The sequence below is a fragment of the Herpailurus yagouaroundi genome, unplaced genomic scaffold (assembly GCF_014898765.1).
Source record: "Herpailurus yagouaroundi ecotype Mexico unplaced genomic scaffold, PumYag 222, whole genome shotgun sequence".
In the NCBI taxonomy this organism is placed as follows: Eukaryota; Metazoa; Chordata; class Mammalia; order Carnivora; family Felidae; genus Herpailurus; species Herpailurus yagouaroundi.
Genome location: NW_024412453.1, coordinates 9,778,916 through 9,789,688, shown reverse-complemented (window position 1 = coordinate 9,789,688; position 10,773 = coordinate 9,778,916). Strand labels below are relative to the sequence as shown.

General features: G+C 54.9%; 1 protein-coding gene across 4 annotated transcripts in view; it reads left to right on the top strand.

The window, feature by feature from the left end:
* Window positions 1-10,773, top strand: part of SNX29 (sorting nexin 29) — a 506,664-nt gene that overhangs the window by 77,994 nt on the left and 417,897 nt on the right. For all 4 annotated transcript variants that reach the window (XM_040459014.1, XM_040459016.1, XM_040459013.1 and 1 more), the window contains exons 10-11: window positions 3,279-3,354; window positions 4,564-4,646. In XM_040459014.1, coding sequence (XP_040314948.1) covers window positions 3,279-3,354; window positions 4,564-4,646 — 159 coding nt within the window. The remainder of the gene's footprint in view (window positions 1-3,278; window positions 3,355-4,563; window positions 4,647-10,773) is intronic.

Sequence of the window (10,773 nt, the reverse complement as noted above, 5' to 3'; positions counted from 1 at the left end):
CTTTTCTTTTCTTTTCTTTTCTTTTCTTTTCTTTTCTTTTCTTTTCTCTTTTCTTCTTTCTTTCTTTCTTTCTTTCTTTCTTTCTTTCTTTCTTTCTTTCTTTCTTTCTTCCTTTCTTTCTGTTTATTTATGTTAGAGAGACAAGAGAGCATGCACACAGGTGGGGGAGGGGCAGAGAGCGAGAATCCCAAGCAGGTTCCCTACTGTCAGTGCAGAACCCAACGCGGGGCTCGAACTCACCAACTGTGAGATCATGACCTGAGCCGAAATCAAGAGTCAGACACTTAACCGACTGAGCCCCCCCCCAGGTGCCCCCCAGGTGCCCTCCAGGGTCCGTTTGAGGCCTTGTTCGTTCATTTGAGACCTTGGGTCCTCAAACCTTCATTTCCCCGGTTCTTCAACTTCTTGTCTCACGTTGGGTCTTTGGGGTTGCTTGTTGGGATCTAGGAGGCTCTGTTGTAGCACCGCACTGACCTGAGACGGTTGATCCGGGGCTTGGCTCCCAGTGGGTAGTGTTACTGTTGGGGATGTCAGGACCCTGTGGTGCCCCTGGACCTGCATGATGTGTGGTCCCCACACCACTCATGAAGGTCGTGTGCCACTCAGGGCTCGTGGTTTTCTTTACGCAACCAGTGGGTGTCCTGCTCTCTACCGGCCCTGTGCTGGACTCTGGGGGGATCCGGAGATGAGCCCTCCCAGCCCCCAGAGTTTTGCGTGCAAGGAGGGGACAAGGGACATCGACAGCTCCTTCTGCTCCCACCCCTGCCCCCACCCTGGCCACTCTTCGCACAGCAACTGGAGTAATGTCTTAGAACTTGAATCAGATCGCCTCCTTCCCCTGCTTCAAGCTCTTCTAGTGCCCGGAGGATAAGATCAGGAACCCTCACTGTGGCCCCCGAGGCCCCGGCTTGCCCCACAGCTTGATGCCCTCGCGATGCCCCAGCCACACCAGCCCGCTTCTGCTTCCTCGAGCCGAGCCCACCACCGTCTCTCTCCTCCCGCCTCCTGCAGCCTGTGCGCGTCCTTCGGGTGGCAGCCCAAGTGTCACGTGCAGAGGGCTCCTCCGCCCCCTTCCCAGGCAAGCTGGGTGTCCTGTTCACACTGCCATAAACCTCGTGTGTCCCCATGCCCTCACCTTAGCTTGGCACCGTGTATTTGTGTAATTACTTGGTGATGCCCATCCCCTGCTAGTCTTTGAGGTCCTCGAGGGCGGGGCTGTGTCTGCCCTGGTTCCGGTGTGACCCTGACCCTGGTCAGAGCCGGGCCCACAGTGTGGGCTCAGGAAGCCTGTGCTGAGTGGGGGCGCAGTGGGCGGACCGAGTACCTGGGGGTGGGGCTTGCCGACGGGAGTGGACACCTGGTGGTTGGAAAACGGATATCCAGGTGGGGACACGGTATAGACAGAGGAATGGGGTGGGGAGTTCAAGGACGCCTAGAGAGAGAGGCACGCGGCCCAGATCAGCTGTGTGAGAGATCACGGAGGGGGAAAGTGCTTAGCTCTGGCTCTGGGCAGAGTGAGGTTCAGACTCTCACACATTAGCTTGTGATCTCGGACAGTCGCTGAACTCCAGGGCCGTCTCCACATCTGAAAAATTAAGATAATAGTAGCGGGCACCTCTGAGGGCGCCTTGAAGGCGAGTGAGGCAGCCTGGGTGGCCTGTGCTCCTGTGGGACATCGCTGGGCTGAGTCGGATGGAGGGTGTCTGGAATGCCGGCGGACGATGTGGGCCTTTACTCCCGCCGTGGGTTTCCGCTGTGTATGTTGGAGTCCCCATTTCCGCTCCAGGGAGGGGAATCTGATAGCCGTGAGTGGGTTGGACCATTAGGGGTGAGGCAGAACTGTGGGGGCTCCTGCAGGAGACCCCTGGAAGGTATTGAGCCTCAGCACTAGGGTGGCAGTGGAGACGACTCTGGACAAGGAGTGGGCGATAATGAGGTGGAGCCGGCAGGTCTGGGGCTCCCTGGCTCCATGGTGGAGGGAGGAGGGCGCCTCGCTCTGAGGGGAGAAGGCCCAGTGGAGAGGGTGACAGAAGGCAGCAGTTTGGACGTTACGATCAGTTGGTGGGCCCTGCAGGGTGGCCCGGTAGAGCTTTCAGGCGGGCAGCTAGCACCGTGGGCCACGGGTTCCGGATTGAGGTCTCAGCCAGAGGCGCTTGCTTGGGACGTGTCCCCTTTACACAGCCAGGGGCCAGGGCCCAGACCCTGTTGGAGTGGCCAAGGGGGGCCCCTGAGCCGGGATCCAGAGGCACGGTGACAAAGGGATCAGAAAAGATGAAGGTGGGAGGGCGGGGATGATGATGGTGGTGGCGATGGAGCCTGTGGTAGGCAGGCTGGGCTGTAGGGTGACGTTTCCCCCTCAAACTCCTTTAAAAAAGTAGGAGCGAGTGGAATAGCTTGATGGGGATGGCAGGGTAGAAGAAAAGGTGGCAAAACATTCTCTCCTTAGGACTCCCCAAGTGCAACCCCTTTAAGAGCTGGGGAATCTCCAGCAGGATGGAACTCCGGCCAAAACGGGAGGAGGGACAGGCAGGAGGCCGCCTAGCTTAGGGCAGTGAGATGGGCTCCCTCCCGCCTCTGCGCCGTGCCTGCATCCGGGCCTGGTTCTGCAATGGCTGTCGAAAAGCCAGAAATTTCTCCACTGGGCAAGTGTTAGCCATGGGTGATACCGGCCTTAATGTCACCGTCCAGCCCAGGGGGCCATGATTTGCACTTTTTTCTGAAAAGAGACTTGAACAGCAACTAACACATTTATGAAAATCTTCAGTGCCTCTAGAGGTGATTTGTGGCCTCACTTGTTCCGAATGCCCTTCTCACACACCACTCTCTCTGTGCTGGGTGGTAGCTTTTCAGAAGGCCGCAGGGCCCTGGGTTTTGATGTAGACGCTGTTGGTGATGGGACTGTGCTGCCCCCTTGTGTCTGTCATAAGCCACTACAGTGCAAGCGATTTTGTCCAACAGAAAGCTGATTTTTGTTCTCTGATCCTGAGGCTGGCTCTGAATATGGACTTGGTGCACCATTCCAGGTGGCTCAAGGTCAAAAAGGTTAAGTGGGATGTTGGGGCCCCCTGCCTTGTGTCAGTGCCTGGTGGTAAATCTGAGATTCTGGCCAAAAGGACGAAACAAGCAGCAGATTAAAATCCGGCGTGCAGGCCAGGAAACATTTGTAAATCGACTGATGTAGAGGGGAGCCCGTGTCTGCACCGTGCCCGTGCCTCCTGGAGAGAACGAAATGAAAACAGACTGCTGACTTTCTCTCCGCCACTGCTCTCTGTGCACAGATGCCCCCCTTGGGAGCCTGGAGAACGGGACCGGACCAGAAGACCATGTTCTCCCGGAGCCTGGGTCCCGGTACAGGTTAGTATTCAGAAGCCAGATCGCCTTTGGGATTGAGTTGTCCTGTTGACTGCTGTGCCTTTGATGCTTTTTTGAAGGTAGGAGCGCACCTGCTGGGATTCAAGGTCAAGGCCTTATTTCACACTTTTGTTCAGGTTTAGATGGGAACTTACCGAGGGTGTCCGCGTGAGAAACGGCGTGTTACCAGACTTCATTCGTGGACCTCCTTTACTTGTTATGATTTTGGGGGCATATCTGGGTACCTCGTCTACTGTCATTTACTGGGTTTTAACATTTGGTCACAATATTAGGCAACTTTAATATTGTGGAATACTCGAGCCGCTTAGCTCTCACGTATTTGAGAAGTGCTTCGTCCCGAATAGAGTAGTAAGCACCATGTCGGGTTTCTGATTTTCAAGTAAAAGTATCTCAAAGGGAAACTGAGTTGCTCAAAGTCGTTGGATATTTGGTGGCAGAGCTCAGATGGACACCGAAGTCTCCCTGATGCCACCGCGATCTTTGCGGCTCTTAGAGTTGTTTCTTCTTCTCGCTTCACGGTTTTAACTGGGCGCAAACCAGGGGTCGATCACACCTGCATTTTCAACCTCAGCTCCAGGGTGGGAGTCACTGGTTACATCAAACCATGCTTGGTGTTACTGTCTCTCCCTGAGTCGACGGGGCTCTGCTCTGTGACAGTGACACCACCTGTAGGTTCCTGCACGGTCAGTACATTGTCCGGAAGGACGGGTGTCACCAGGTCCATCCAGGATGCAGAGTCCTTTCTGCTGTTTCTTAAAAAAATGTTTTTAATGTTTTATTTATTTTTGAGAGAAAGAGACAGAGTGCTAGCAGGGAGAGCAGAGAGAGAGAGGGGGACACAGAATCCGAAGCAGGCTCCGGGCTCTGAGCTGTCAGCACACGGCCCGATGCGGGGCTCGAACTCACCGACTGTGAGATCATGACCTGAGCTGAAGTTGGACTGAGCCACCCAGGCACCCCTGCTGCTTGTTTTAGAAGAATACTGAGTGTTGATTTCAGGGACACAAATCAGCATCAGCGAGCAGGCAGATTTGCAAAGAGGGAGTCTGCAAATGATGAGGGCTGACCGGGGTTTTGAAGGGCTGCCTCCTGCGCCTTCTGGTGGTTGTACCTGAAAACGCTGAGTCCCTGCTAGTTCTGTGTTCATTTTGAGTGGCCGAGTGTGACTTGCTCCCGTCTGCTTTTTCCCAGTGTGGAAGCCAGTCCTCCTGGCCAGGGAGGCCCTCTCAGCAGCCTGCTACCTTCCTCCTCGGTGCCAGAGTCGATGACAATTAGTAAGTACCTGCTGAGTATCCTCCCCCAAGGCCGGGTGACTCTCGGGCCTGCGCCTCAGCGGGTGCCGTGGCGCTTGCCCCTGCGTGACTGTGGACTTCACGAGATGTGGGGTAAAGTCAGGTGTGTGTGTCCGTGGTGTGAGTGTGCTGTGCCTTTCTAAGCTTCCTGAGCTGTGGTTAATGACCAGTTTGGGCGTGTGCCCGCTCTAAAGGACACGCTTCAGAGCTGGAGCGGCACTGAGTTTTGAGGGGTTTGGGGGCTTGCCTCCTGTACGGTCATCAGCCACAGAGGAACTGTGCTGCTTGGGTAGGTCTGGAGGAATCATTTTTATAATTAAGGAAGAGTGTATCTCTTAAGTGCGAAGGTTGTTAAAGATCAGGTTCAAACGGTTTCGAACCTTCCTGCTGGGGAAAAAGTATTAGAGATATAACAAGATTAGGTTTGTGTGGTTTTATATAATAAAGAGAAAGCCAGCTGTAGCTTAAGGAGATAGAAATTCGTCTCTCTTTCCAGAAGTAGGCAGGCTGGGGCTGGTATGTGGCTCCATGTTCGTCAAGAGACTGGGACTCCTTCCATCTTGCCTCGTAGTCCAAAATGGCTGTTTTAGCTCCAGCCATCCCAGTCTCATCCCAGGTAGCAGGAAAGAGGAGGGAGCAAAGGAGACATTTCCTCCATTTCCATCGATAGGATTCAACTTTTTCCTCTAGCCTCTGACTGAAATTTACATTTCCTTCAATTATGAAAGTACCGGCAAACCATAGAAACCACATTCGTGTTAACAAAATGGGTGACTTTATCGCCGATAGAAGTCGCAGGCCCCCGTGAGAGCTGCAACATGAAAAAAAAATCTCAGATTATTGTTTCTGCTGGAAAAGAGGGTAGTTTTTAAAATGTGATAATAAAGAATTCTGTGTATTTTTGTGTCACTTTTATTTTTTACATTTTGATAATCCTATTTCAGTATAATCTGTTTCCTTTGAAATCTTGTGTGTTTTATTTTCTGTATTTTAAAATCTTTTTCTGAGAAGAGGTCCGTGGGCTTCACCAGACTGCAGAACGGGTCCACGGGGTACAAAAAAGTTGACGCCTCCCCCCAGCTGCGAGGACCCTTCCTAGAAGTGCACACAGTATCCCACTGACTTGGCCAACATCAGTCCCATGGCCTCCCCGACTGCTGGGGAGGCAGTGCCCCCCTACCCCCCACCATAGGGTTTTCGTTGCTTAGGGAGGCAGTGCTCCCCACCCCGTCATTAGGGTTTTCATTGCTTAGGGAGGAAGAGCGGGGTCTGGGAGACGGCCAGCACTGTCTGAGTCAGGGATCAAGGAGGAAATGAGGTTGGTCGGTGGGAATGACCAGTCTCCCTCTGTGCAGTGAAAGCGTGCAGTTCATTACGGCGCTTCTCAGGCTTGAGTTCGGCTGGGCAGATATTTGTCGATCTGTACATGTGGGGCGCACGGGCTGGGAGAACACTGAAGTCGCTGGCTTTCAAATTTCAGTTATTTATTTACCACTGTACTAGTATTTATCCTGTAATTTTTTTTTTAATGGGTGCACTTAGGAAAAGTTGAGTGCCTTTATTTAAAAAGGGAACTTTCCATGATTGTAGTAAATGGAGAGTCACTCTTAGTTGACCTAAATAGCAGGTAACTGAAAACAAAGGCAGCGGAAAGGAGCCAATGCTCAGTCGGCCTGGATGTCTTTGCCTGTCCCAGCTTCTGTCTGAGACCCCCTCCCATTGTTAAAAGGAGGCGAGTAAGTGAGCAGCACAAGGAGGGTGTTGGGGATATCCTAGTGCTAAACTCCGATCTTTTTCCTGGAAGTAACCAGAAGGATTGAGAAGGGACAGAAGGCGTCTTGTCCGAGTCCCTGTGACTTCATGCCTCGTCTTTCTGCATCTGCAGTGTTCTCTGTTTGTGTGGCTCCCACCTCACATAGAGGGACGAGACTTCACTCTGGCCCTGAGGTGTGTCCCCTCCAAGGAGTTTCCGTTTGCTTTGCAGAGAACGGCGACCCCGAGATCGCGCACCCGAGTACCATGCTTCATAGGGGCCTTGCCGTGGGCGCTTTACTGGGGTGCGGGCATCTCCGTGCACCCCAGCAGCTGTCCAGCACTGTGTTCCCCGGATGAAGTCCCTCCACCACTGCCGAGCTCGGGCCGCGCTGCCGGCTGGCCTGTGGGTCTTCCTCAGCCACTTTGGGCCGGAGCAGGTAGCTGGCCCTGCGTGCCCACTGGCAGGAAGGTCGTCCGTCCAGACAGACTGCAGTTGCGCCGACGGCTGAGATTTAGGCTCTGTTTTCCTTGTTTTGACTCAGACGGTTTTCCGAAAATGTAAATCCGGTTGTATGACTTGCGATCTTCGGCAAGTAGGGACTTACCCAGAGTTCGTGACTCGAGTCTCGGAGGAGATATGTCAGCACACCCGCATCTTGACCCTCGGTACTTTGTGGTGGTGAACGTGTGCTTCCTGGGGCAGGGGCAGGGGCAGGGGGCGGGGGCCCTGTTTGCTGAGGTGGCGGCAAATTTCAGCGAGCCTTCTGGACGCAGCCCTGCCTTGCCCGTGTGTGTTCCGGGTGAGAGGTCAGGATCCTTAGAAATTTCGGGTGGAAGGTGGGTTTGACTCGTGGCCCCCTCATCCTGCCTCTGGCACCGTGTCGTTGTAGAAAAGCGAGAAGCGTGAGCCGGTCCGGGTGTCCAGGGTGTCAGCTGGGTGTCAGCTGGGGTGGCCCTAACAGAGCCCCACAGACTGGGCGGCCTGAAAACAAACTTCTGTCTTGCAGTTCTGGAGTCTGGGAGTCCAGGTGACCGTGACGGCTCCTGGCAGGGCTGCTGTCCTTGCCTTGCAGCTGGCCTTTTCTGTCTGCCTGTGCATCCCTGGTGTCTCCTCCTCTGCTGATAAGGACCCCTGTCCTGCTGAATTAGAGTCCCACCCTTAGGACCCCATTTCACCTTAATTACCTCCTTAAAGGCTCTACCTCCCAGTATAGTCCCACTGAAGGTTAGGGCTTCACATATGAATTCTGCCTGGCTGGGGGGGGGGGGGCACCTGCAGTCCTGGGGAGTCCCGAGGATGGTGTCCTAGGAGCTGCCCACCTCCAGTTCAAGGATTGCATCCCAGCATGTGAAGCACGTAGGATTCCACTCAGGGGAGATGCCTGCCTCTCTGAAACCCCGAAGAGCCTGGCTGGGGGGCCCCAGCTCTGCTCTGTGAAGCAGGGAGCATTTCCCTCACATCCTGCCAAGCGGCTTCCCTAGTTCCTTTACTGGTCAGTACAGGCGGCTGCCGCGGTGCTGTGACGAAACTGGAGTCCTGAATCCTCGGTGCTTGGGGATAACTCACAGGTCCCCTGCCAAGCAGCCTTCCCCTCGAGAGCTCTCTCTCTCTCTCTCTCTCTCTCTCCTGTGTCTGTCTCTCCTCTCGAGACATGTCTCTCGATGTGGCAGAGGGTTTTGTCCTTGGCTTTTTGGCTTGTCGGCTTGTCGGCCTGTCGTTATTAAGGGCCCAAGAGAGGATGCTGTGGCCAGGCCTACATTGCTGCTCTTTCTGCAGGCCCTTTGGCACTTGAGAGCACACAAGGCCTGTTGGGAAGAAATGGTTATTTCGTGAAGTACTAGAGGCAGTCTGGAGCACCCCAAAACAGCCGCAGTTCTGCCCGGGCACTTCCATTTCCGCAGCTAAGTTTGTGTGTATTTGTGTTTCGGGTGCGCAGGGGTGGGAACCGCGGCCCGCCTGTTGCTTTGGCGGGTGATGTGCTGTCCCAGCCAGGAGGCCACACTCTGAAACCAGGCCGCCTGGTTCCCCAGGCTCCCCTGGGTGGACGGAACCTCTCGGGGTCTGTCATCCCAACCCAAGGATGCTGCCAACCCCCGTCTTTTGCTGAGAAGAGTATTTGGGTCAGAGCTGAGAGTCGGTGAGCAGCAGCTCTTATCAGTGAGCCTGTTTGTATTGTTTCCTTAACGTTATTCCCGAGGCCTTTCCCCCTTCATCTCCCGGATCATCCTGCCGCACGACTGTAATATTCCGACTTACTGGATTGTTTGGGCAGTTGGGGTGCGCCAGCCAGGTATTTTTGTTTTTGCACTGACTGTCTTCACTCAGTTAAAAAAATTTTTCTGTTAAAAAGTTTTTAATTTTTTTTAATGTTTATTTATTTTTGAGAGAGAGAGGGAGAGCAAGAGTGAGCACGAGCAGGGGAGGGGCAGAGAGAGAGGAAGACGCAGAATCGGAAGCAGGCTCCAGGCTCTGAGCTGTCAGCACAGAGCCCGACGCGGGGCTCGAACTTGCAGACCGTGAGATCATGAGCTGAGCCGAAGTCGGACGCTTAACCCACCTGAACCACCCAGGCTTCACTCATTTTAAGGAAAGAATGGGCAGCACCAGGCTTGTAGTAAATTATTTTTTTCTGCTTCTGTGTTCCTTCCTGGTTAGTGCCTGGGCTGGGGCGTGAGCAGGCCACAGGTGACTCCTGTATTTATGGGCCTGTTACCAGTAGCCTTTTTATGTTCTCAGTTAACCGCATTGCCAGTAGGGTGACAGCTGGTGACAGCTGGTGACAGCTGCCGGGTTCTTGTCAGTTCACCAGCAGTACTTGCGAATAGTTTAATGCAGTCTGCTACTTGAAGAGCTGGAAAAATGGGGCTTTGAGGCTGGGTGGCTGTGCATTCCCTGGAGGGGCAGCCCCTCCCCATGCTTTTGTATGACATTTGTAGCCCCCCCACCCCGCCTTTTGTTTCTATCCTTTTGTTGGGGACTCTGGTGCTCCCGTTGGCTCTTCTGCCTGACGTGGAGAGGAAGTGTGGAGGGGGGTGGGGCACAGGACGCTGTTCGCTGCTCACAGCGGTGGCCGTGTGGCTCGGGGAGAAGGCCAAGAGGACAGGCCGACGGCCCCCACCTCCCCGTGGTAACCTTGGCCTGTATGTCAGTGAGCAAGGAGCCAAAAAGCCTGGTCCGAGGAGTTGCCAGCCAGAGGGGAAGACCCACAGTGGCGACGTTAACAGACACGTGAACTTGGCTGGCGAATCTCAAGCGCTGGAAGGGGGGCTGTTTCAGGGTGTATTATTAAGACAGGTTGGTCTCGGGTGATGGCGCAGCTGAGGCCTTCAGGGTGAGGGGGACGGTGGGGCTCTGCTGGTGGGTGGTGATGCCGGAGGTATGGCTGGGTAGCGGGAAGTGGGGAGCCCTGAGCTGGAGGATGCTGGAGACGGCCCTCAGTCGGATTTTATGCCAAGAGCAGCGGGAAGCCAGGGCAGGGTGTTAAGCAGAGCGACGTGATGGCTCCCACTTGCTCTTGCAAAGGGCAGGTTGGGAGGCTCGTCTGCTACCTAGGGCACCCTCAGTAGTACACCCTCCAGGCCTCCAGTCCTCCCCGTAAGTCCCCGCTGGCCCTTCCTTGCTTGGTGGTTCGTGAAGGCCTCCCCTGTGCCTCTCAGGCTGGGACTCCTGAGTTGGTGTGCGTGCCCCCACTCTCTCAAGCTGCCAGCAATCCACAGTCGGTGCCCTGAGCGCTGTGCACGGACACCCACAATACAGCAAGGTGCTAGGTGCTGCGGAGAGCTGGGGGGGGGTGGCGCAGCCTGGGGTCTGGCCCTCCCTCCAGTGCTTCCTGACTAGGCGTCCCTTTCTCTTGCTTTTTTCTCCCCCCAGACTCTCTGGGCCCTGTTTCCTCATGTGTAAAATGAAGACACTTACACTGGCTTCTCAGGGCCGTTCTGAGGGTTAAATGCACTGACCTAGCACGGCAGGAAACCCGAGCGCTGAACCAGGCATTACACGGGATGGGCGCCTCTCCGAGTGCTTGTAAGCCCCACATGTGGTGAGCCTTGCCGTTCTGGGTTCCCGAGTCTGCTCGTCGCCCAGCAAGGCGTGGGGACCAGGTCGAGACTGAGGACAGTGAGAGAATCGCCATGAGTGTCCAGCATCATGTCATGATGTTTGGGTGGCATCTCTGGATCTGGAATTATTTCCGGAGACCCTCTGTGGGGGTCAGTTTGGAACCCATTCAGTATAGCCCCAGGGGTCAAGCTCTGAACCCTAGTTGGAGCCCAAACTCCTAGGGTCGTGAGCCTGGTCCTTGGCCAGTTCCCTCCTGGTTCTTTCTAGGTGACCTCTGCCAGCCTGGCTTCAGAC